Source organism: Bufo gargarizans, chromosome 4, assembly GCF_014858855.1.
Source record: "Bufo gargarizans isolate SCDJY-AF-19 chromosome 4, ASM1485885v1, whole genome shotgun sequence".
NCBI classification, from domain to species: domain Eukaryota; kingdom Metazoa; phylum Chordata; class Amphibia; order Anura; family Bufonidae; genus Bufo; species Bufo gargarizans.
Genome location: NC_058083.1, coordinates 492,754,246 through 492,780,678, shown reverse-complemented (window position 1 = coordinate 492,780,678; position 26,433 = coordinate 492,754,246). Strand labels below are relative to the sequence as shown.

At 47.1% G+C, this 26,433-nt stretch overlaps 1 protein-coding gene across 1 annotated transcript in view; it reads left to right on the top strand.

Moving 5' to 3' along the window:
• Nucleotides 1-26,433, top strand: part of TTC7A (tetratricopeptide repeat domain 7A) — a 367,921-nt gene that overhangs the window by 8,336 nt on the left and 333,152 nt on the right. The window contains exons 2-3 of the mRNA XM_044289765.1: nucleotides 17,899-18,062; nucleotides 20,602-20,770. Of these exons, the coding sequence (XP_044145700.1) occupies nucleotides 17,899-18,062; nucleotides 20,602-20,770 (333 nt within the window). The remainder of the gene's footprint in view (nucleotides 1-17,898; nucleotides 18,063-20,601; nucleotides 20,771-26,433) is intronic.

The following is a 26,433-nucleotide window of genomic DNA, read 5'->3' as shown; positions in this document are numbered from 1 at the left end:
GGGAGAGCTGTGGGAGAGTGCAGGGATCGAGGAGGCTGCGGAGGTGAGAGCTGTGGGAGAGTGCAGGGATCGATGAGGCTGCAGAGGTGAGAGCTGTGGAAGAGTGCAGGGATCGAGGAGGCTGCGGAGGTGAGAGCTGTGGGAGAGTGCAGGGATTGAGGAGGCTGCCTAGGTGAGAGCTGTGGGAGACTGCAGGGATCGATGAGGCTGCAGAGATGAGATCTGTTGTAGAGTGCAGGAATGGAGGAGGCTGCAGAGGTGAGAGCTGTGGAAGAGTGCAGGGATCGATGAGGCTGCAGAGGTGAGAGTTGTAGGAGAGTGCAGGGATCGAGGAGGCTGCGGAGGTGAGAGCTGTGGGAGACTGCAGGGATCGAGGAGGCTGTAGAGGTGAGAGCTGTGGGAGAATGCAGGGATCGAGGAGGCTGCGGAGGTGAGAGCTGTGGGAGAGTGCAGGGATCGAGGAGGCTGCGGATGTGAGAGCTGTGGGAGAGTGCAGGAATGGAGGAGGCTGTAGAGGTGAGAGCTGTGTGAGACTGCAGGGATCGAGGACGCTGTAGAGGTGAGAGCTGTGTGAGACTGCAGGGATCGAGGAGGCTGTAGAGGTGAGAGCTGTGGGAGAGTGCAGGTATCGAGGAGGCTGTGGGGGGGGAGAGTCAGAGGAGAGTGCAGGGATCGAGAAGGCTGCAGAGGTGAGAGCTGTGTGAGACTGCAGGGATCGAGGAGGCTGTAGAGGTGAGAGCTGTGGGAGAGTGCAGGGATCGATGAGGCTGCCTAGGTGAGAGCTGTGGGAGAGTGCAGGAATGGAGGACGCTGCAGAGGTGAGATCTGTTGTAGAGTGCAGGGATCGATGAGGCTGCCTAGGTGAGAGCTGTGGGAGACTGCAGGGATCGAGGAGGCTGTAGAGATGAGATCTGTTGTAGAGTGCAGGGATTGAGGAGGCTGCCTAGGTGAGAGCTGTGGGAGACTGCAGGGATCGAGGAGGCTGTAGAGATGAGATCTGTTGTAGAGTGCAGGAATGGAGGAGGCTGCAGAGGTGAGAGCTGTGGGAGACTGCAGGGATCGAGGAGGCTGTAGAGATGAGAGCTGTGGGAGAGTGCAGGTATCGAGGAGGCTGTAGAGGTGAAAGCCATGGGAAAGTGCAGGGATCGAGGAGGCTGCGGAGGTGAGAGCTGTGGGAGAATGCAGGGATCGAGGAGGCTGTAGAGGTGAGAGCCATGGGAGAGTGCAGGGATCTAGGAGGCTGTGGGGGGGAGAGTCAGAGGAGAGTGCAGGTATTCAGGAGGCTGCGGAGGTGAGAGCTGTTGGAGAGTGCAGGGATCAAGGAGGCTGTAGAGGTGAGAGCTGTGGGAGAGTGCAGGGATCGAGGAGATTGCCGAGGTGAGAGCTGTGGGAGAGTGCAGGGATCGAGGAGGCTGCCGAGGTGAGAGCTGTGGGAGAGTGCAGGGATCGAGGAGGCTGCGGAGGTGAGATCTGTGGGAGAATGCAGGGATCGAGGAGGCTGTAGAGGTGAGAGCCATGGGAGAGTGCAGGGATCTAGGAGGCTGTGGGGGGGAGAGTCAGAGGAGAGTGCAGGTATTCAGGAGGCTGCGGAGGTGAGAGCTGTTGGAGAGTGCAGGGATCAAGGAGGCTGTAGAGGTGAGAGCTGTGGGAGAGTGCAGGGATCGAGGAGGCTGCCGAGGTGAGAGCTATGGGAGAGTGCAGGGATCGAGGAGGCTGCCGAGGTGAGAGCTGTGGGAGAGTGCAGGGATCGAGGAGGCTGCGGAGGTGAGAGCTGTGGGAGAATGCAGGGATCGAGGAGGCTGTAGAGGTGAGAGCCATGGGAGAGTGCAGGGATCTAGGAGGCTGTGGGGGGGAGAGTCAGAGGAGAGTGCAGGTATTCAGGAGGCTGCGGAGGTGAGAGCTGTTGGAGAGTGCAGGGATCAAGGAGGCTGTAGAGGTGAGAGCTGTGGGAGAGTGCAGGGATCGAGGAGGCTGCCGAGGTGAGAGCTGTGGGAGAGTGCAGGGATCGAGGAGGCTGCCGAGGTGAGAGCTATGGGAGAGTGCAGGGATCGAGGAGGCTGCCGAGGTGAGAGCTGTGGGAGAGTGCAGGGATCAAGGAGGCTGCAGAGGTGAGAGCCATGGGAGAGTGCAGGGATCGATTAGACTGTAGAGGTAAGTGACTGGGGAGAGTGCAGGGATCGAGGCAGCTGCGGGGTGAGAGACAGGGGAGAGTGCAGGAATTGAGGAGGCTGCAGAGGTGAGAGCTGTGGGAGAGTGCAGGGATCGATGAGGCTTTGGAGGTGAGAGCCATGGGAGAGTACAGGGATCGAGGAGGCTGCGAAATTGAGATCCATGGGAGAATGCAGGGATCGAGGAGGCTGCGGAGGTGAGAGCCATGGGAGAATGCAGGGATCGAGGAGGCTGCGGAGGTGAGAGCTGTGGGAGAGTGCAGGGATCGATGAGGCTTTGGAGTTGAGAGCCATGGGAGAGTACAGGGATCGAGGAGGCTGCGAAAGTGAGAGCCATGGGAGAGTGCAGGAATGGAGGAGGCTGCAGTTGTGAGAATCAGAGGATAGCACAGGGATCGAAGAGGCTGCAGGGGTGAGAGCACAGGGATCAAGGATATTGCTTGTGGGGGTGAACTAGTACATGGTGAGGTTACTTACTATTAATGTTAATAGTAAATAAATCCATCATGTACCCACACCTTATCATGTTGCCTGTTATGTGAGGAGGTACTTGATGGGGTCACTTACTATTAAAGTGAGGTATATGGTTTTATCAATTTGGACCTCCATGTGCCTCACATGTATCTGTACCTCACACATTAACTCTGTATGGTACATCATCAGTGCCATCTAGGGCGAGGCCACATGGCATTGGGGCAGACAAAAACCGCTCCACATTATATTCATTGTGGTACAGTGATGTTCAGCTTAGGGTTGCACCGGGTATCGAATTATCCATACCCAATTGATACTTTTGTACTCAGATCAAGTCGATGCCGGGATTTGCCATTTACCGATACTAGGCTGCGCTACTGCGCAGCCTAGTATCAGAGAACATGGCACGCGCTGCCCTCAGCGTGCGCCATGTTCTCCTCAGCGGGAGAACCTATAAACTGTACTTTTAGGTAGAGGGAAGAAAAAATATAAAAATAAAATAATATGTTGCATAAGTGTGCACACGCTTAAACTAATACTTTGTTGAAGCACCTTTTGATTTTATTACAGCACTCAGTCTTTTTGGGTATGGCACATTTTGTTTTGCAAGATTTGCCCACTCTTCTTTGCAAAAACACCACAAATCTGTCAGATTGCGAGGGCATCTCCTGTGCACAGCCCTCTTCAGATCACCCCACAGATCTTCAATCGGATTCAGGTCTGGGCTCTGGCTGGGCCGTTCCAAAACTTTAATCTTCTTCTGGTGAAGCCATTCCTCTGTTGATTTGGATGTATGCTTCAGGTCGTTGTCTTGCTGAAAGATGAAGTTCCTCTTCATGTTCAGCTTTCTAGCAGAAGCCTGAAGGTTTTGTGCCAATATTGACTGGTATTTGGAACTGTTCATAATTCCCTCTAGCTTATCTAAGGCCCCAGTGCCAGCTGAAGAAAAACAGCCCCTTGGCATGATGCTTCCCCCACCATGCTTCACTGTGGGGATGGTGTTCTTTTGGTGATGTGCAGTGTTGTTTTTGCGCCAAACATGTTTTTGGGAATTATGGACAAAAAGTTCAACATTGGTTTCATCAGACCATAACACCTTTTCCCACATGCTTTTGGGAGACTTCAGATGTGTTTTTGCAAAATGTAGCCTTGCTTGGATGTTTTTCTTCGTAAGAAAAGGCTTTCGTCTTGCCACTCTACCCCATAGCCCAGACATATGAAGAATACAGGAGATCGTTGTCACATGTACCACACAGCCAGTACTTGCCAGATATTCCTGCAGCTCCTTTAATGTTGCTGTAGGCCTCTTGGTAGCCTCCCAGACCAGTTTTCTTCTCGTCTTTTCATCAATTTTGGAGGGACGTCCAGTTCTTGGTAATGTCACTGTTGTGCCATATTTTCTCCACTTGATGATGACTGTCTTCACTGTGTTCCATGGTATATCTAATGCCTTGGGAATTCTTTTGTACCCTTCTCCTGACTGATACCTTTTAACAATGAGATCCCTCTGATGCTTTGGAAGCTCTCTGTGGACCGTGGCTTTTGCTGTGGGATGCGACTAAGAAAATTTCAGGAAAGACCAACTAGAGCAGCTGAACTTTATTTGGGGTTAATCACAGGCACTGTAAATGATGGCAGGTGGATGCTGACTCCTATTTAACATGATTTTGAATGTGATTGCTTAATTCTGAACACAGCTACATCCCCAGTTATAAGAGGGTGTGCACACTTATGCAGCCACATTATTTTAGTTTTTTTTTCTTCCCTCCACCTAAAAGATTTCAGTTTGTTTTTCAATTGAGTTGTACCTAAAAGGTAGAAAAAGTTCTGAAATGATTTATCTTTGTCACATTTTTTTACATCACAGAAAACTGACATTTTAACAGGGGTGTGTTTTTATATCCACTGTATGTGATTCTGATGCCGTCACCCGCCGCCTATATTTATATTAAAAGGTTAATTATCTTCACTGGTGGCGCAGTGTGCCCCCCCCCCAACCCCAGTATTATAAACATTGGTGGTGCAACCCCCCCCTCCCAAATTATAATCATTGGTGGCGATTGCCACAGGGTCCCCCCCTCTTCCCCTTCTCATTGGTGGTGCAGTGGCAGTTCCGATTGGAGCCCTAGCAGTGAAATTGCAGGGCTCCGAACGGTTACCATGGCAGCCAGGACGCTACTGAAGCCTTGGCTGCCATGGTAAGGTCCCTGCTGTTGTGTGCACAAAGCTCAGGGCAGCAGGGAGAGTGTGAAGTTCTATTCACCCTAGAATATCGCCACTTCTGAAAAGTCCAAACTATTAAAATATAAACAAAATATCTCCTATGTGGTGAACGCCGTAACAGAAAAAAATAAATAAAAATTGCATGATTCGCCATTTTTGAGTCACCTGGTCCCCCCAAAAATTAATATAGGACTGTTTGATTATGGACCGAACGTTCCATAAAATGCGGAATGCACGTGGCTTTTTTGGTGTTTTACTTTTTTGGAGTGGTATAGAATGGTATAGAGTATCGCAAGAACTTTTTTATGGTAATGAAATCGAATCAAAATTTTGGTATCGTGACAACCCTAGTTCAGCTGTGTGATTTTGCCGGAAAATAGCTGTTTCACCTACAGATCCCATGTTTATGGGTGAAAGAGCAGTTTTCCGGCAAAATCAGGTGGCCGAACATGTATAATAGATTAGAAAACCACAAGGAACATCTTGTTTGATGTGATACTGCACTTGGTATTGGAATCAAAGTCCTAGCCTCAGTAGCAGAAGTTACTATGGAAAACCTGAGACCCGTCTATTTTTCCAGTCTTCTCGAGGTATAAACAGCCAATTTCTTTCTTAAGTCATTTATTTTTATTTTTTTTCACGGACAAGGAAACCCAGTCTGGGAGTGCGTTCACATGTTTTACATTTAGAAGCTGTGGGTAGACTGGGAAGCCGCTGGGAGAGCAGTAAAAACAGTCTGATAAATGAACACGCAAGGCCATGAATGAGTGATTCATATGACCTGCAGTCATGGGAAAACCTCCGAACAAAATTTATAAAAAAAAAGTTTACTTTCCTTCCACAAATCCCTCCCAGCGACCGATGAAAGGGGATTTTCTACGTTTTTTTTTTATACGTTTCGCTTTTGTGTACTTAATACATTGACATCATCCTCGATCCAGCATTCAGTGGCAGTATAAACAGCGACTGGTGTAGGGAGTGAACTTTGGATATTTACACCAGTTTATTATTCTGAAAGGCCCTGCCCTGCTTAACCCTTTTTTTACCAGGTTAGCATGACCTTCTTTGTGTTATTTGCTGGTATTGATTTTTGCATTAGTCAGGTTTAAAGGTTGGTAAATGCAGCTGCTTATAGCCATGTACTACATCCTATGATACCACCGAGGTAGAAGTGTCACTGAATAGACAGGTAGTGCACGTGACAGTGGGCTTCTTCACTAACATCAAATGGCAGTCTGTTCTACTGAATTTACAGAATGGAGAGGAGAAGCTGCAACATGACAGCCTATCATTCTGATCATACAGGATGGAGAGGCTGTCAAATGACGGCTGTGAGGAATATGGATTATTATTTAATGTCAGCCATGTTCTCACACCAGCCGTCTGCTGTCTGATAGCAGAGGGAGGAGCACCGCAGGGGGTCCTGGCTTCAAACAAGCCACTCGTTTACACATCACACCCAACTCGGACAGCACGGAGGCCAATCTCGTCCTGCAGGAAAGCCTCTCTGCAGGGAATCTAAGCCATTCACCACTTCAATCAAAGATAATCAGACATATTGGAACCGGCGATTCATAAGAAATAATGAATCTCCCATGCATCACATACATAAACCAGATATATACAGTTGCAAGAAAAAGTATGTGAACCCTTTGGAATGACATGGATTTCTGCATAAATTGGTCATAAAATGTGATCTGATCTTCATCTAAGTCACAACAATAGACAATCACAGTCTGCTTAAAGAGGACCTTTCATCTGGCAAAACATTGTGAACTAAGTGTCAAGATCTGTACAGTGGCGCCCAGGGATCTCACTGCACTTACTATTATCCCTGGGCGCCACTCCGTTCTCCCGCTATAGTAGGAGGAGTCTGCCCTTGTTCTCCTGGGCGTCTCCTTCTCCCAGGCTGTAGCGCTGGCCAATCACAGCGCAGAGCTCACAGCCTGGGAGAAGGAGACGCCCAGGAGAACAAGGGCAGTCTCCTCTTACTATAACCAAGTGACCGAACATACCGGAGGGCATAGCAGGAGAAAGGAGCGGCGCCCGGGGATAATAGTAAGTGCAGTGAGATCCCCGGGCGCCGCTGTACAGATCATGACACATAGTTCACAAAGTTTTGCCAGATGAAAGATCCTCTTTAAACTAATAACACACAAAGAATTTAATGTTACATTCACTGTAAACATTCACAGTGCAGGTGGAAAAAGTATGTGAACCCTTGGATTTAATAACTGGTTAAACATCCTTTGGCAGCAATAACTTCAACCAAACTTTTCCTGTAGTTGCAGATCAGACGTGCACAACGGTCAGGAGTAATTCTTGACCATTCCTCTTTACAGAACTGTTTCAGTTCAGCAATATTCTTGGGATGTCTGGTGTGAATCGCTTTCTTGAGGTCATGCCACAGCATCTCAATCGGGTTGAGGTCAGGACTCTGACTGGGCCACTCCAGAAGGCGTATTTTCTTCTGTTTAAGCCATTCTGTTGTTGATTTACTTCTATGCTTTGGGTCGTTGTCCTGTTGCAACATTCATCTTCTGTTGAGCTTCAGCTGGTGGACAGATGGTCTTAAGTTCTCCTGCAAAATGTCTTGATAAACTTGGGAATTCATTTTTCCTTCGATGATAGCAATCCATCCAGGCCCTGACGCAGCAAAGCAGCCCCAAACCATGATGCCCCCACCAACATACTTCACAGTTGGGATGAGGTTTGGATGTTGGTGTGCTGTGCCTCCTTTTCTCCACACATAGTGTTGTATGCTTTTTCCAAACAACTTAACTTTGGTTTAAACTGTCCACAGAATATTTTGCCAGTACTGCTGTGGAACATCCAGGTGCTCTTGTGCAAACTGTTAACGTGCAGCAATGTTTTTTTTGGACAGCAGTGGCTTCCTCTGTGGTATCCTCCCATGAAATCCATTCTTGTTTAGTGTTTTACGTATCGTAGATTCGCTAACAGGGATGTTAGCATATGCCAGAGACTTTTGTAAGTCTTTAGCTGACACTCTAGGATTCTTATTCACCTCATTGAGCAGTCTGTGCTTTGCTCTTGCAGTCATCTTTACAGGACGGCCACTCCTAGGGAGAGTAGCAGCAGTGCTGAACTTTCTCCATTTATAGACAATTAGTCTTACCGTGGACTGATGAACAGCAAGGCTTTTGGAGATACTTTTATAACCCTTTCCAGCTTTATGCAAGTCAATAATTCTTAATTGTAGATCTTCTGAGAGCTCTTTTGTGCGAGGCATCATTCACATCAGGCAATGCTTCTTGTGAAAAGCAAACCCAGAACTGGTGTGTCTGTTTTATAGGGCAGGGCAGCTGTAACCAACACCTCCAATCTCATCTCATTGATTGGACTCCAGTTGGCTGACACCTCACTCCAATTTGCTCTTGGAGATGTCATTAATCTAGGGGTTCACATACTTTTTCCACCTGCACTGTGAATGTTTACATGGTGTGCTCAATAAAAACATGGTAACATTTAATTCTTTGTGTTATTAGTTTAAGCAGACTGTGATTGTCTATTGTTGTGACTTAGATGAAGATCAGTTCACATTTTATGACCAATTTGTGCAGAAATCCATATCATTCCAAAGGGTTCACATACTTTTTCTTGCAATTGTATTTGCGATCCTGTGGCCCAAACGGTATACATATCTCCCCAGATAAACCAAATAACGGTACCAGGTTTGAACTCTACTTGTAGCCGGAACCGAGGCGGGTCAGTTGGTCCCAGAACCATCTCCCTGAGGCAGGGAGGGGAGGGGCCGACTACATGGCTAGGCAAGCAGAGTCCAGGGTCTTTTCTCTGAAGGGGGGTCGAATCGTGCCGTGTGTTTAGAGGGACCTGCAAACTGCTGACATCACTGCCACCCATGTGACTACAGCTAAGAACTCATTACAACCCAAAAGACTAATCCATCTGGTAAACTGACTTTTTGCTCTGTTTAATCCTGTTTGTACCATACTACCTGTATTTTCAACCTCAAACCACTGTATATATTCTGTGTGTATAGTGTTATTTCTAGTGAGCCCTTAAGGCGATTAAATACAGGTCCTTCTCAAAAAATTAGCATATTGTGATAAAGTTCATTATTTTCTGTAATGTACTGATAAACATTAGACTTTCATATATTTTAGATTCATTACACACAACTGAAGTAGTTCAAGCCTTTTATTGTTTTAATATTGATGATTTTGGCATACAGCTCATGAAAACCCAAAATTCCTATCTCAATAAATTAGCATATCATGAAAAGGTTCTCTAAACGAGCTATTAACCTAATCATCTGAATCAACTAATTAACTCTAAACACCTGCAAAAGATTCCTGAGGCTTTTAAAAACTCCCAGCCTGGTTCATTACTCAAAACCGCAATCATGGGTAAGACTGCCGACCTGACTGCTGTCCAGAAGGCCATCATTGACACCCTCAAGCAAGAGGGTCAGACACAGAAAGAAATTTCTGAACGAATAGGCTGTTCCCAGAGTGCTGTATCAAGGCACCTCAGTGGGAAGTCTGTGGGAAGGAAAAAGTGTGGCAGAAAACGCTGCACAACGAGAAGAGGTGACCGGACCCTGAGGAAGATTGTGGAGAAGGAGCGATGCCAGACCTTGGGGGACCTGCGGAAGCAGTGGACTGAGTCTGGAGTAGAAACATCCAGAGCCACCGTGTACAGGCGTGTGCAGGAAATGGGCTACAGGTGCCGCATTCCCCAGGTCAAGCCACTTTTGAACCAGAAACAGCGGCAGAAGCGCCTGACCTGGGCTACAGAGAAGCAGCACTGGACTGTTGCATGTCATTCGGAAATCAAGGTGCCAGAGTCTGGAGGAAGACTGGGGAGAGGGAAATGCCAAAATGCCTGAAGTCCAGTGTCAAGTACCCACAGTCAGTGATGGTCTGGGGTGCCATGTCAGCTGCTGGTGTTGGTCCACTGTGTTTTATCAAGGGCAGGGTCAATGCAGCTAGCTATCAGGAGATTTTGGAGCACTTCATGCTTCCATCTGCTGAAAAGCTTTAAGGAGATGAAGATTTCATTTTTCAGCACGACCTGGCACCTGCTCACAGTGCCAAAACCACTGGTAAATGGTTTACTGACCATGGTATTACTGTGCTCAATTGGCCTGCCAACTCTCCTGACCTGAACCCCATAGAGAATCTGTGGGATATTGGGAAGAGAAAGTTGAGCGACGCAAGACCCAACACTCTGGATGAGCTTAAAGAGGACCTTTCACTACTCTACAAACAAAAAACTAACTATACCTGTGGGCAGAGCGGCGCCCAGGGGTCCCCCTGCACTTACTAGTAAGTCTGGGCGCCGCTCCGTTCGCCCGGTATAGGCTCCGGTGCCTGCGCTTCCTCTGACTGTTTTCTTGTAGGAGGCGTGTCCCTTGCTGCACTGCTGGCCAATCGCAGCAAGGGACACGCCTCCTACAAGAAAACAGTCAGAGGAAGCGCAGTCAGAGGAAGCGCAGTTTTCATGAGCTGTATGCCAAAATCATCAATATTAAAACAATAAAAGGCTTGAACTACTTCAGTTGGTGTGTAATGAATCTAAAATATATGAAAGTCTAATGTTTATCAGTACATTACAGAAAATAATGAACTTTATCACAATATGCTAATTTTTTTAGAAGGACCTGTATATAATTTAATCTTGTGCTGTCTGGTATCTTGATCACGAATCCCCATGTTCGTTTTTCGGGCCTAGTTATACACTACTGTGGGTTGGTTTCTCACCCTATATAATCCTGTTTGCGGACCGGGCTTATATCAAAGAGAAACTGGTGGCAGTCTACCTGGGCTGAGGAAGCGTGCTGTTTCACTGGGGCAGTGAAAAGGCTTAGGCTCCATTCACACGTTCGTGGTGTGTTGCGGACACGCAAATTGTGGATCCGCAACACACCCGCCTGGCACCCCTATAGAAATGCCTATTCTTGTCCGCAAGCTGCGGACAAGAATAGGACATATTCTATCTTTTGCTGAACTGCGGACCCGAAGATCGGGGCCGCGCTACGCAAATGCGGATGCGGACAGCACACTGTGTGCTGTCCGCATCCATTCTGTTCCATAGAAAATGAATGGGTCCGCACCCGTTCCGCAAAATTGCGGAACGGATGCGGACCCATTTGCGGACGTGTGAATGGAGCCTCACTCAGCTTGTTGCCTCTCTGTGCCCGTGTGGACAGGAGGAGTCTGTGAACACTGTACCAAGCTGACCTTACCTGCTCCTCAGGGACGGCGTAACGTCACGCCTTGGTAACCAGTGACTATACCGTATCTCACTGGCTCCTACTTATTTAACGTCTGGCGGCAGCGAGGTGCGGTATCCGTTACAACGGCCTAATATTCTGATCATACAGAATGGAGCAGCTTTCAAATGACAGCCTAATAGTCTGATCATATAGCACAGGGGTGGCCAACCTGTGGCTCTTGAGCCACATGCGGCTCTTTGCTTCTTTAAGTGAGGCTCTAGCTGTGAAGCCAGGGAGCAGTCAGGCCGGCTATCTTTCCGCCCCATTCTCAAATCTCTTTTCCTGATCGGGGACTGTCGCTACTTTGCAGCTCCAGCTCACTCTTCACTACATCCTGATGCACACAGTGTGAGAACGAAGTACGTGGAGACACGGACTATGACCTGACGTTGTGCTCATCAGGTCACAGTGGAGAGCGTGTCAGACCTGCAGAGCAGCAGGTGCCCGAGCAGGAGCCCAGTGCCTGATCAGGAAAGGGAAGAGATTTTTTTAAATTATAGAACTGAGCATGGGAGGTTCTTGCCTGAGCATGGGGGGGTCCTGATCTGAGCAATGGGGGCCTGATCTGAGCATGAGTGGGAAGATCTGAGCATGAGGGTTCAGATTTGAGCATGGGGGGCAGATCTGATCATGGGGGTCTTGTTTGAGCATGGGTTGGTCAGGTCTGAAGCATGGGGGGTCAGATCTGAGGAGGGGGGAGATCTGAGCATGGGGGGGATCTGAGCACTGAGGGTCTGACACTGGGAGTCTAATTTGTGTTGTCTGATCTGAGCATTGGGGGTCTGATTTGGAGGTCTGATAAGGTTAGGGGATCTTATTGTAGGTCAGATTAGGATTGGGGATCTGATTTAGGAGTCTGATCTGTGGTCTGATCAAAAATAAATGTTTTCTTTTTTTCTCTGCTAATGAAAATAAGAAAAATATATTTTTTGCAGACCTCAGATAGAAAGAATATTTTTCAACCAATCTTATTTTTCTTTGTTAAAACCTAGGTGCATCTTGTAGGGCAAAAAATACGGTGACTTGTGTGTAAATTAGGGCTGAAACGATTATTCGAATAACTCGATTAAATCGAGTCAAAAAATTCATCGATGCAGTTTCCCTGCATCGAGGAATCGTTCAGATCACGTGATCACGGAGCGGGAGTGAAATTAAGCGTCTCACTCACCGCTTCCGTGTCCTCCGGAGGCCAGAGAGGCAGGACTGAGCGGCCGGCACAGCTGAGGGAGGAGGAGGAGGGAGTCTCTCCCTCCCCACTGTGCGCGGCTGCCGCTGAAGACCAAGTAGGAGGAGGAGGGGAGGGACTGAGTAGGAGGAGGAGGGGAGGGACTGTGGCCACTGCGCTACCAATGACTGTGCCGGCCATATCCCACAGGGTCCCCCTCCTCCCCCCCATCATTGGTGGCAGTGTCAGTTCCGATCGGAGCCCCAGCAGTGTAATGCTGGGGCTCCGATCGGTTACCATAGCAGCCAGGACGCTGCTTAAGTCCTGGCTGCCATGGTATGTTAGTGAGCAGAGAGCAGCGCATTATACTCACGTGCGCTGTGGCCGGCGGTCGCTCCTTCTCATAGGTCTGTGCGGCGCATTGCTAATGCTGTAAGCATTAGCAATCCGCCGCACAGACAGAAGAAGGAGCGACCGGCGGCCACAGCGCACGTGAGTATAATGCGCTGCTCTCTGCTCACTAACATACCATGGCAGCCAGGGCTTCAGTAGCGTGACTCCTGGCTGCCATGGTAACCGATCGGAGCCCCAGCATTACACTGCTGGGGCTCCGATCTGAACTGACACTGACACCAATGATGGGGGGGGGGGGGAGGAGGGGGACCCTGTGGCCACTGCCACCAATGATTAATACTGGGGAGGGAGGGAGGGAGGGGGGGGGGGTTGCGTTACCAGAGGGGGCATATCAGCGGTGGGGGAGGGAGATCAGAGGCTGGGGGGGGAGGGAGATCAGAGGCTGGGGGGGGAGGCAGATCAGAGGCTGGGGGGGGAGGCAGATCAGAGGCTGGGGGGGGAGGCAGATCAGAGGCTGGGGGGGGAGGCAGATCAGAGGCTGGGGGGGAGAGGCAGATCAGAGGCTGGGGGGGGAGAGGCAGATCAGAGGCTGGGGGGGGAGAGGCAGATCAGAGGCTGGGGGGGGGAGGCAGATCAGAGGCTGGGGGGGGGAGGCAGATCAGAGGCTGGGGGGGGAGGCAGATCAGAGGCTGGGGGGGGGAGGCAGATCAGAGGCTGGGGGGAAAGCAGATCAGAGGCTGGGGGCAAGCAGATCAGAGGGCGGGGGCAAGCAGATCAGAGGCTGGGGGGAGGCAGATGGAGAGAGAGTGGTTAATGGAGGCTGCAAGCACCACCTTGGCATGTATAAAGTTATTGGTTTAGAGAGGGGTTAATGAAGGCACCTCCAAGGTGCTTTCATTAACCTCTTCAGACCAATAACTTTATACATGCCTAATGCCAAGGTGCTTCCATTAACCCCTCCAAACCCAATGGGCATGTATAAAGTTATTGGTTTGGAGGGGTTAATGGAAGCACCTTGGCATTAGGCATGTATAAAGTTATTAACCCCTTCAAACCAATAACTTTATACATACCTAATTACGTACGTTACTTTAAGTAGCTTTTTCTTATTAGATTACTCGATGAATCGAGAAATATAATCGATAGAATACTCGATTACAAAAATATTCGTTTACTGCAGCCCTAGTGTAAATGTATAGCTTGTGGCTCCTGGTAGTCATACGTTTATTTTTTGGGCTCTTTGTGTATGTAAGGTTGGCCACCCCTGATATAGATTGGTAAAAGCTGTCAAATGACAGCCTATTATTTTGATCATAGTGAATGGAGAAGATGCCAAATAACAGCCTGTTATTCTGATCATACAGATTGGAGAAGCTGTCAAGTGACAGCCTGTTATTGAGATCTTTCAGAACGGAACAGCTGTCTAATGGCAGCCTATTCTTTTGGTTATACAGAGGGGAGCAGCAGGCAGTGGCAGCCTACACTTCTGATCACATAGCGGCAGTCAAATGCCAGCCTTTGATCCGGTACATACAGGAGCAGCTCTCAAATGGCAGCTCATTCTGCTGGTCACACAGAATGGAGCAGCAGTCAAACGGTAGCATATCCTTTCTGATGATACAAAATGGAGCTGCTGTTAAGCAGCAGCATTGTTCCCTTCTGTCTGAAAATTGTGCAGAGCTCATTGACATTGTGCACTTGTTGACGGTTGAAAATGTAAACTGAGCATGTGCAACCACCTCAGTGAGGTGGACAGAGAAAAAGGAAAAATACAAACAGCAAGTGACACTATACAGATACATTTTATTAAATAACTCAGAGGCTGTACTTAATCTTTAATTACTGTCACAGTGATACGGGTTGCCGTGTTTGCTCACATTTGTGGCTCTGGCGTACTGGTTACGGTGGATTCCACGTAGGCTAGTTGTCATGGGCGACGGGTTGTTACAGCAGCCTGTATGTGTACTGTTCTCCTTGTATGTGCTTGCTCCCCTGCCTGTTTGTCTGGTTCTTGTGGGGTTAATGGTCTGGTCTGGGTGTGTCTGCTAGATGTCAGGTGACCTCGTTACCCTGCTCTATAATATCCCGTGAGCTTTGAGTTTGGGGCCAGTCTGTCTACAGCTTTGCTGGGTGCAGGTTCGATGCACCTGACCTGAGATTATGCCCTCTGCCCTGTCTGTCTGGCCATCTAGTCTTGGTCTTTGCTTGTCCGGCTTTGTGTCTGCCTGTCTATGCAGTTCTGCCTGTGACCTCCATGCACCAGTTCTGCATGGAGTCCAGGCATCTGTCTTGTTCCTGTGTTTGGGTTCCTTTCTGTGTGCCTGGGTTCCAGTCCGTCTCTTGTTTGTCTGGACCGCTGGTGCTTGCACCGTCAGGCTCTGCAGGTAAGTGGCCAAGTGCACTAGGAGCTTCCTGGAGGTGTGATCAGTGAGCCCACCGCTAAGTTCATCTCCACCATCAGGGGCTCTGTGAATAACGGGGCTCACTGAGCCTCCGCGCTCTGTGTTTGGCCCCAAGTCAAACCGGTGCACTTGGTCCAATAGTATCACATGCCACTTTACACTTACCTGCTGGTCCAGCTTCCTGTCTTGGCTAGATCTGTGAATAAAGTATTCTTGTTGGTCCTTGCCTTGTCTGGTTTCTTGCCTTGGTGTTGTATGTCTGAGAGATGTTCTAGGGGTCCATATGACAATTACAAAAGTATTCAGATCCAGGTGCTGGTTTGAAATTGTATTGTGAATTGTAGAATATTTTTCATGGCACAACCACTTTAACCCCTTCGCTAACTGCGCTGTACATGTACAGCACTGGAGCGAAGTGCAAACATGGCGCCTGCTCACGGCTAATGACCGCGACCGGCAATAATGCTGATCACGGTCATAAAGCCTTCAGATGCCGTGATCAGGGCATCTAAAGGGTGAAAAACCTGGAAGCTCGCGCTTCTGGACTTCTTACTGGCATCCTTTGCGGCCGAAGAGGATGCCGGTAATTGATTTTAATAGGCTGGGTCTCCCTGACGAGACCCAGGGTATTGAAGCTGCAATTCTTTTTTGGGCCAACAGATGGCAGGCCAACATAAGAAATAGGCAATTGACATATTACCATGCTCCTGTATGTAGTGTGGTAATATTGAAAGAAAAAACACGAGCTACAAAACCATAACAAAAAAGTAAAAGAAAACTATAAAAAAAATACAAAATTTTAAAATATAAAAGTTAAAGTCTCCCCCCTTTCCATAGAATAAAAAAATAAAATTACGTACATAACAAAAAAATAAACATCAAGGGCATCACCGCGTCCATACTATTAAAATACGGTGAATGGCGTAACGGAAAAAAGGGTCAAAATGGCCGATTCAACATTTTTTTTTTATCACTTCTCATACTGAAAAAAATGTAATAAAATGTGATCAAAAAGTCACACACACACAAAATGGTATCAATAAAAACTTCAGATCATCCCGCAAAAAATGAGCCCCCAAAACAGCTCAGTAGATATAACTATAAAAAAAAGTTATGGGGGTCAGTATAAGTTTTAATTTATTTTTACACTATTTACACATAAAAACCTGTACATATGTGGTATAGTTGTAATGGTACTGACCCAGAGAATAAAGGTCACAGGTCAGTTTTGCCCCAAAGGGAACTCCTTAGGAACAAAACCCGTAAAACAGTGGAGGAATTCAGTTTTTTTCCCCCCAATTTCACCCCATTTAGAATATTTTTTTTTTGCTTCCCACTAACTTGTATGCCATATTAAATGATGGCATTAGAAAGTACAACTTGTCCCGCAAAAAAATAGCCCTCATATGGATATGTAAACCAAAATGTTAAGAAAAATGAAAATGCAAAAACTAAAAAACCTCCGGTATCCTAAGGTTTTTCCAGGGGAAAACAATTCAAATATGTCTTAGAGTCCAAAAAAATATAAAAAAGGTGTACTCACCTCATTAATCCCCTGCTACTCCCTTTCCGAGGATGCCTGGTACGTCACTGTTTCTACTTGCGGTGATGACGTCCCGACACAGACAGTATCTGCCTGCCATCCAGCCTATGATTAGCTGCTGCGATCACAAGTTCCTGTGTTGGGACGTCATCGCTGCCGCAGGTAGTAGAGAATGGCAAGAGACTGGGCATCGGAACGTTGGAACGGGAGCAGTGGGGGATTATTGAGGTGAGTACTTTTATTTTTATATTTATTTTGACTCTGAGACATCTTAGAATTTTTTTCCCCTACAGAACCCCTTACGGCTACATGCACACGACCGTGCCGTTTTTTGCGGTCCGCAAACCGCGGATCTGCAAAAAACGGAAGCCGCCCGTGTGCCTACCGCAATTTGCCCATTGTAGACATGCCTAGTCTTGTCCGCAAAACGGACAAGAATAGGACATGCTATATTTTTTGGGCAGAGCCTCGGAACGAGCAACGGATGCGGACAGCACACGAAGTGCTGTCCGCATCTTTTGCGGCCTCATTGAAGTGAATGGGTCCGCACCCGAGTCGCAAAAACTGCGGCTCGGATGCGGACCCGAAAAACGGTTGTGTACATGAGGCCTAAAGTGGTTGTGACATGAAAAATATTCTACAATATTCAAACCAGCACCTGGATCTGAATACTTTTGTAATTGCATGTAATTAAAAATGTAGTACAGCCACTGAGTTAGGCCCCATGCACACGGCCGTTGACGCCGTGCGCTCCTGCTCTCAGGAGGGATCCAGGCCGCGGTTCCACGGCCCGCACACGGCCGTGAACAACGGCCGTGTGCATGGGGCCTTATTCAATAAATTATTTTCCTCACTTCTCCGTCCACCTCACTGAGGTGGTCACACGTGCTCAGTTTAAATTTTCAACCATCACCAGCCATATCTTCTGTTAGAAGCTGTGTCAGTTACAGGGAGAGAGCCGCAGCAGAAAGGGCACATCCTTCATATTTATTGTGACCTGGCTGAGACATTTTAACTTGCAAACCCCTGTAGTGGGCCTAAACTTTAAAGCTACCATAAAATGCCCTTTATGAGAGTAATTTCACGGATTCACATCAGTAGTTTGACAAGGAACCTTTGCAGCATTCCGAGGAAGTGCTCGGTTACAGATTAACAGAATAAAGCACCTCTTTAACTTTCTAATTTGCTCAAATGACTGTTTTTCTGTTCTTATGTGGATCACGTGCGCAGTCACTTAGCGGTAATTTCGTCCTGAGATCAGATCCTTCTTAAGGAATTCAGTGACATCTGCTTTAACTCTTGCCTTACAGATGATTTTACGAACCTGCTGCTCGCCGAGGCTCTGCTGGAGCTCTCGTTAAGGGAGAACGTTGCCAAACTCAAACTCTCCCTTCCATTAATGGAAAGCAAGGACCGAAAACTGCATCAAGCCAAGAACTATCTAACAGGCATACTAAACAGAGGCAAATTACCGGTAAGTAGGTGTTACTGTCAACCCCCCGCCCCCCGCTGTGATTTTACCAGTATGTGTTTTTAGCTAAAATGTCTCATATTCAGCATTGTGCCCTGTCACAGTTTCCTCCAGACTTTCTGCACGCTTGGCCAGGAGAGGTGTTAATCATGCTGCCTCTGCAAATTTTCCTTGGCTGTTCTGTTTTCCAAGACTTAGTGGGGGTGGGGGGTATAATTGGGAAACCCATGAGTCAGGCCACAGGGCGTAGTCTGCCTGTGCCAAACAAGACAAATGTAAAATTCACAATCTTAAAATATTCTGTCTTATACTTAGAAAGTGTGCTCTCCATTCATCACTATAGGATTTCCAAAAATAGCTGAGCGAGTGTGCTCTGCTGTTTTCGGAGGACCCATTAGCGTTGAATGGAGGGAGCACAGCGCAAGCGCAGCCATCGCTGCATTCACCGCAATGAGACTGTTGGAAATAGCTGAGCCGGCACTCCGCTAATTTTGGAACTCACATACCAGTGAACTGAGTGTGGCTGCGCATATGCGGCTGCTCTCCGTTCACTTTGGGGGGCCCGTTCTGGAGATAGGATCAGGTACCAGAGATGGTACCTGATCCTATCTGATGCTGATGGCTTATTCTAGCGATATATGATCAATGTATGAGATGAGACAACTCTTTTAAGTCCCACCTTCGTTCTGTCACCAGTGCACCTAAACGTCAAGAAACCATTTTTATGTAAACCTCACCCCTTTGCCATTTGGTCCAGAAATGGATTAGACAACCCCCTTTTTTTGTCTTCTGACAGGCAGCTGATTTCGAAGGAGTCCTGCTGATAGGATCCTCCCATGAAGTTGTAATAATCTGTAAATGCAGCCATAGGTCTTGATCTCCAATGCATACATTGAAAACAATTAGGCGTCTGTATAGTGCAACTTTAGTTCATGTAGGAGGTCCTGCTGCATTGCAGACTTTTGGCACGCTGAGGCACATTGTTTCTTCCACTGTTAGGGCCCATTCACACAAACATATGTACGGATCCGCACCCGTTCTGCAATTTTGCGGAAGGTCTGCGGATCCATTCATTTCTATGGGCTCTCAAAAGATGCGGACAGATTAGATAAGACCTGTAATTGATTTCTTATATGTAGGAGTAGTGGAGGTATGTTACTCTATTACTGTATTGTATTGATTTATACAATAAAAAAATTAAAAAACTTAAAAAAAAACAAAAAACATGCGGACAGTACACCGTGTGCTGTCCGCATCCGTTATTCCGTACCGCGGCTCCGCAAAAATAAACTTAAATGTCGTATACTTGTCCGCAGAAAACGTTTTGTGGACCCATACAATTCTATGGATCCCTTAGTCTGTAGGTATTTTTTCATGAAGGTTTTCATTCATACAGGTTATGGTATATCAGTAGTAATAAGTCAGAGCAACTAGATTGTTTGCATTTTTTCTTCAAGATATTTTGCAAGTCATTCGGCCGGCTTTCTCTGCCACTTACAGTGCTATTCTAACACCTCTCCTAAGGCAGTTCAATCACATCTGATAGTTTAAGTCATGCAAATGAAATCAACATCTAACCTTCATGAGGTCCTTAATCTTATGTTGATTATGATAAACAGATGATGCTGACTGAAGCATGATTCACCGGTATTTAATGCCTGAGATTCCTTGTACATGTCATTCTAATTGAGAAAGCCAGTTGGATGAGCTAAATGTCTACAAGAGAAAATAGAAGTTCAGTTGCTCTAACTTATTACTACTGATATTAGTCTGTAGCTTCCTATATTCTCTCCTAACATAATTCATAATGCTTCCGTTACTAACATAATTCCATGCTGCAGCGTGTAAAGTGACCATAGGACCTCACTCTACCATGACCACCATTAGCAACATATTAGGAGACAGAAAGCTTAGAATCCCTTTCATTGTGTTTTCTTAGTCTTTCTAGGGACTACGTGTCTACAAGTGGAGCTGGGGCTCCAATCCTAATACTGAGTTATTTCCCTGGTCCACACATATATACTAGGGAAACCATTTGTTGTACCCTTGGTCATGTAGGTTTGAAAGTTGGGGTCTCATATTCTGTATATTTTGCCTTCTACCCTGGTGGTTAGTACCTTGATTCCGGGAGTAGACAGGTCACTGCTTTCAACAAGATACACACAATCCTCTCCCGCTGCTGTCATCACTCCCATTTGCTGACAGAGTGCAGGTTTTCTACACCAGCCCACTTGATATCACTGTCCCTGGTATCTATCTCCTTGTCCTCATAAACATGATTATAAGATTGGACTGGTCACTGATTCCCTCAAGAGCAGCACACTCTTCTCCTGCTGCCAGATTATTCTCAAGATATGTTAAACCTTCAGAGGTTATTCGCATCGACCTCAAAGCTGAGTAAAGGGGATGTTGTGAGGCATTGTAGTTTGTATTTTCCACCCAAAGCCTACATGATCAGAAGATGCTTCGGAGAAATGGTTTACATGGAATATCAAATAATTCTACTTATGTATTACCCACAATATCCTGTTCTGTCTTGCAGCCTCACTACATGATAGAAGCTCTCTTGATACTAGGCAAGTTGCATTACTGTGAAGGATCATACCGGGATGCTGTCAGTATGTACGCCAGATCGGGATTCGAGCATCTGTCCTTAGATGATGAGCCCCTGTATAAGATGCGGCTTTTCGCAGAAGCTTTTCTAATCAAAGGTAAGGCATGTGCATATAGACAGGTAACGAAACCTTATATTACATATTGTGTATTCTACGACCCCAATTTTTTTATTGTAAGTTCTGCCGTGTTGAGTTGTAGAAATAACTATTAAAGAGCAACTCCACCCCCAATCACACATCATGCCACACATTTGTAATTTGTCATCCACATTGCAGAGAATAGTCACTATTTATACATGGACCTCTGTCGTAGATACTTGGTAGTGTTTTCTCCTTCCCAAAACATATTCGGTGCTTGCACAGTGGAAAGGGAATAGATCAGCCAGGTGTTGGCCTATTCACATAGCATTTTGTTGCGATTTCTCAAAAGTACGACCGCAACATGTGAATAGACCCCATCAGTAGATTCTGCTAGTGGATTTTCACCAGCGTTTTTTTTATCTGACAACCTCCTGTTGTTGAAAACTGGTTCAATTTAAAGGGTTCTTCTAAGTGAATGAAATCCTATTTTTTGCAATTTAATTACAGTACCTGATTTAAGTGATTCCTCTCCAGTTCCCCCACCACCAGAGTTCTGTGTCCTTGGGATTTTCACAGAAGTGAAGATGGATAAATCCACTACAGCATGACCCTGCCAGGCTGGAGCCTTCCCCTTTTCCCCTTTCCCCCTTTTCCCCTTTCCTCCTTCCCCTTCCTTCCATCCTCCCTCCATTCCCTCCTCCCTCCGCCCATTTCTCCCTACTTTTCTTCCGTCCTATCTCTCTCCATTACGCTGTCCCTCCCTCCCATTTCTCACGATTTTTCCTTCCTCCCTCCCTCCCTTCCGTCACTCATCGCTTTCTTCCTCCCTCCCTCCTCTCTCTCCTTTCTTCCTTACGTGTTTCCGTCCCTCCTTTGCTTCCTTACTTCCATCCTTCCTCCCACCCGTCCTTTCTTCCATTCCCCCTTCTTCCCTCCTTCCTTACGTTCCTTTTGGTCTTTCTCTCTCTCTCTCTCTCCCTTCCTCCCTCCCTTCCATCATCCATCGCTTTATTCTCCCCTCCCTCCTCCCACTCCTTCCTTCCGTGTCCGTCCCTCCTTTCCTTCCTAACTTCCATCCATCCTTCCTCCCTCCCACCCTTCCTTCCTTTCATCCCCCTTTCCTCCCTCCTTTCTTCCGTGTGTCTGTCCATCCTTTCCTTCCTGACTTCCATCTTTCCTCCCTCCTTCCTTACATTCCTTTTGTTCTTCCCTTCCCTTCCTCTCTGCCTCCGGCCATCTTTCCTCTCCCCTGCAGCTGTTATATAGGGCCCTAACTGTGTAGCATTTCACAGCGCAATAAGCGTTATTTGATAAAACTATAGAGGGGTTGTCCCAATTTGGAAACGTATCCCCTATTCTCGATGTCTGGGGGGGCCTATTTAAGTCGAGCGTTCATGCTGCTGCTCCATTTAGATTCTATGGGACTTCTGGAGATAGCTGAGCGCTGTACTCAGCTTCCCTTCAGCAGTTCCATAGATTTGATGGAGCGGCAGTGCACATGTTCAACCAATGCTCTTTTCAAACTGAGGACATGGGACCCCCGCTCTCTTGGCTGGTGGGGCCCCCGGCAGACAGACACGTAATTTCTTTTCTGTGGATAGGTGATAAGTTTCAGTCTTGAGACAGCCCCTCTGCTATGGGCCACCCCACTGACATACGGGCTGTGTTTAGTCAGTCAGTAGTCATCAGTGCGTATCTCCACTTCATCTTCTGGCAGCTGTCTGGCTCGGGGCCACAGGTACATCTGGAATCTCAAGAGGGCCTATGTTGTAGCTTCATCTGCAAAAAAAAAGCCGTACGTGTAATGAAAGTGAACCTAGCAGTATATCACAAAGTGACAGATACCCCTAAACCAGAATTCAGGAAGTTCTCCATGGTAATACAGAGTAGGATAATTGTGAGTGAGAGATTCTTCCCTGTTTAATAAATAGGTCATTATGGGGAATTATTTGGGTTATATTGTGGTTTCCTGACTGAGAACTGGCAGTGTACAAAACCATTGATCATTGTACCACAGGCAGTTATCACTGTCCGACTTTGTGACAGTAATTCCTATGTACATAGAGTAAGTGTTTTCCTGCTGTGCCTCTGTTTGCTGTTTAGGCTGTGTTCACACAGAGCAGTTTAGTGCAATTGTTTATATTGCCAAAACCAGCACCAGATCTAAAAGTACAATACAACTTAAAGGGGTTGGCCCACGAGCAATGTCTATCTTCTTCTGGCAGAATAGGTGATACATGTTTGATTGCTGGGGGCCACCTCTGGGTCCCCCACTTATCTCAGAAAGGGGTCCCGAGTCCTTCATTTAAATGCAGTAATTATTCACTACCGCCCTATTCGCTGTCTTTGGGACTGATGGAGCTATCAGAGTGCACCATTCAAGTAAGAAACTCGGGACCCCTGTTTTAGTGATCGTGGGGGTCCCAGTCAGATCCCCACTGCAAAGACATGTTATATGTTGTCCTTCGGTAGAGGGGAATAAGCTGACATATTGCGGGAACAAAGGATCAACATGTTAAAATCCCTCAATCCAGTTCCCGTTTCCACCGCATCTGCCGTAGTTGGAGAGTCGGAGTCCTCCTTACATATTAGATGTTTGTCCGATCCTGGTGACTGTTCTCTAATGTGTATGGCGTCCTGCATGTAGTTTGCATGCAGATTGTTTTGTTTTGGAGCAACGCTCTTCTGCAGCCTCCGGCCGATGCCGTATGACAGAGAGAATCTCTCCTTAAAAGTCATGAAGACTGAAAAAAGGGATCCATAATGTGAATGTGTATATTTTATATTCTAAGTAAATAAGTGTTTGAGAGAGAGAGAAATAACAAACCACCAAACAGAGGGGTGTGGGGCTTTCTATTAGACCAATAAAGCCTGGTATTCCGGGGTGTTCTGAAATACAAACCACGGTATCCATGCAGAATTGAATGCCTTATTGGTGTTTTTCAATAGAGCTGTCAGTTCATCCATTTTCCAAATATCTTCTACCTTGTGGACCCAGAGGTCTATAGAGGGTGGGGAGGGTGATTTCCATCTTGGGATGCAGGCCCTAGCTGCACTAACTAGGTGCCGCAGGATTGATTTATTAAGCAAACGGCTGGATAGGTCCGAGAGGAGTAACAGAAAGAAGTCCGGGACTCCGGGGTGTTTGGTATGGGAAAGGAAAAGATTGAGGCTATGGTCCTATGCACCGACTGCCAGGACTGCCTAATTTTACTGCAAAGAGAGATATGAGATCTGCACACCCTAAGTGCTGGGTGCTCGTAGAGGACATGCGTCAATTGGTTTCTAGGAGAAATCCACGGCACACCATATGTTCTTCATCAATTAGTGTTTTTTAATGCATAGTAATTTTTACATCATTTTCGTTCCACCGAGAGCAAATATTAAAGCAATACAATTGGCTTAGCAGTAATTTTACTGCAAAGCCAGAAAATGTGGATCAGGGAGCCTTGTGCCGATTCACAACTCCAGCATAGTGGAGATGCAGATGGAAACATTTTCTGAAGATGAGTCGGAACATAGTACCATCTAGACAGTATTTTGTAACTTGCTTCCTGGAATTTACTAGCAATGGAGGATTTATGTGCAAGATGATCCAGTTTCGGGCACTGGTCGGGGGGGGGGGGGGTGTCCACTTCAAGATCAGAGCTCCATTTGTCAATAAATGGAGGGCGGAAGTCCAGATGAGGCACTACCAATGCCTTATAGAACTCAGACAAGGAGTGTCGGTATACATCTGAGCCTAGGCATACCTTTTCAAAAGGGGTAAGAGGCCTGTCGAAACTCGGGGAAGAGGGGACAGAGGAGAGAAAATGAAATATTTGTCTAGCTTTCCACTGTCCCAGGGCACAAGGGTCTGACAGCTCCAGTAATTCAGAATGTGTAAGCCATCTCCCTGCTGTTCTAAAGAAGGGAGCTCAACATTTTCTACACCAGTCCAAAACACGCTGAAGCATGGTAGCGGCATAATATTTTCGGAGATCCGGAATCCCCAGGCCCCCCCCCCCCCCGCTCCTTTGGGAGATGGTGCAGAGAGCAGGCCAGCCTCGGGCTCCAACCCGCCCAGATGAATTTAAAGAGGTCTCGTGGATTGTAGCTAAAATGGTAGGTGGTAGTTTTACTGGGAGTGTCTGACATAGATTTAGCAGACGAGGGAGAACATTCATCTTAAAAATGGCACAACGGCCAAACCATGTGTACAGGCCCTTCGACCATTTATTCAGATCCCCCTAATCCACCCTAGCAGAGGGGCAAAATTATTTCTATAGACCTCTCTCGGGCCTCTTGGAATCCATATTCCCAGATATTTGACCTCTCCCACCGTCCATCGAAAAGAGAAAGAGGCCGCTAGATTGGATTCTAGAGAGCTTGCCAACGAAATATTAAATGCCTCTGATTTTTGAAAAATTAATTTTTAGATTAGTCATTGCCTGGTTACGTGTTAAACCCAGTGATCAGGTTTTGGAAAGAGGTCATGGGCTTAGTAATTGTGAACATTAAGTCATCTGCGTATGCCGCCACTTTATATTCCTGCCTCCCCCCCTCCACTGAGAGGCCTGTAATATTAGGGTTTGACCAGACTGTTCGGAGTAGAGGTTTCAGTGAAAGCACGAAAATTAAGGGGGAGAAAGGGCAACCCTGTCGGGTCCCATTTCGTATTTCAAAGGTGGATGATAGGACCCCATTCACTTTCGTCGCAGCAGAGGGGGAGATATAGAGAGGATCTAGGCCATCAAAGAGCCAGCTATGCCTACATTGTTTAAGACCTCAAATAACCACTGCCAGCCCACCTTATCAAACGCCTTTTCAGCATCTGTCGATAAAAGGCAGAAAGAGGCGCGTTGTAATTTAGCATGGTGAATCAGGTTCAGCACTTTTGTAGTATTATCCCTAGCTTCTCTAGCTGGGATAAAGTCGACTTGATCAGAGTGAATCAGGTCTGACAGGAAAGGGACTAGGCGCGTGGCCAAGATCTTTGCAAACAACTTGAGGTCTACATCAAGCAGTGAGATAGGGCAATAGCTTGCGCAGGCTGCTGGATCCTTTCCCTCTTTATGTATGACTGTGATATGTGCGTGAGGTAGGTAGTGGAGTCCCTGTTGCTATTACATTCAGTGCCTTAGTGAGCGGGGCCTGTAGGAGAGGTAAGTATTTCTTATAATAAGATGCCGGTAGTCCGTCCGTACCAGGGGCTTTACTGGGTTGCATAGTTTTTAAGGCTTCTGTTAATTCCTCTTCCGAAATGGGCCTGTCTAAATCCGCAAGAGCATCTCGTGGGATTTTCGGGAGACCTAAGTCAGATGGGTATTTGCGCATGGCTGGTGTTAGGGACGGGCTAGCTGAGTTAGAGCAAGGGAGATTATACAAGGACTGGTAGTATTGGGCAAAAGCTTCCGTTATCTTATCTGGATCATTTAGGTTGTGGCCCTTGGGATTGGCAATCAGTGGGACATAGTTTCTCGCTCTCTGTTCCCGCTATGATCGAGCTAGAGTCCTACTTCATTTGTTACCGTATTCAAAGAAATGTCGTCTGCCCCTGTTTAGCAAGGATTTGGTGCGTATGTCTAGTTTTTCCTTAAGTTTCCCCCTGGCTATCAAGAAGGCTGTGCGAGAAGCCTGGGCACGTGACTGTTTGTGGACCAGCTCCAGATGAGAGACCTCAGCCAGAAGCTGGGAGA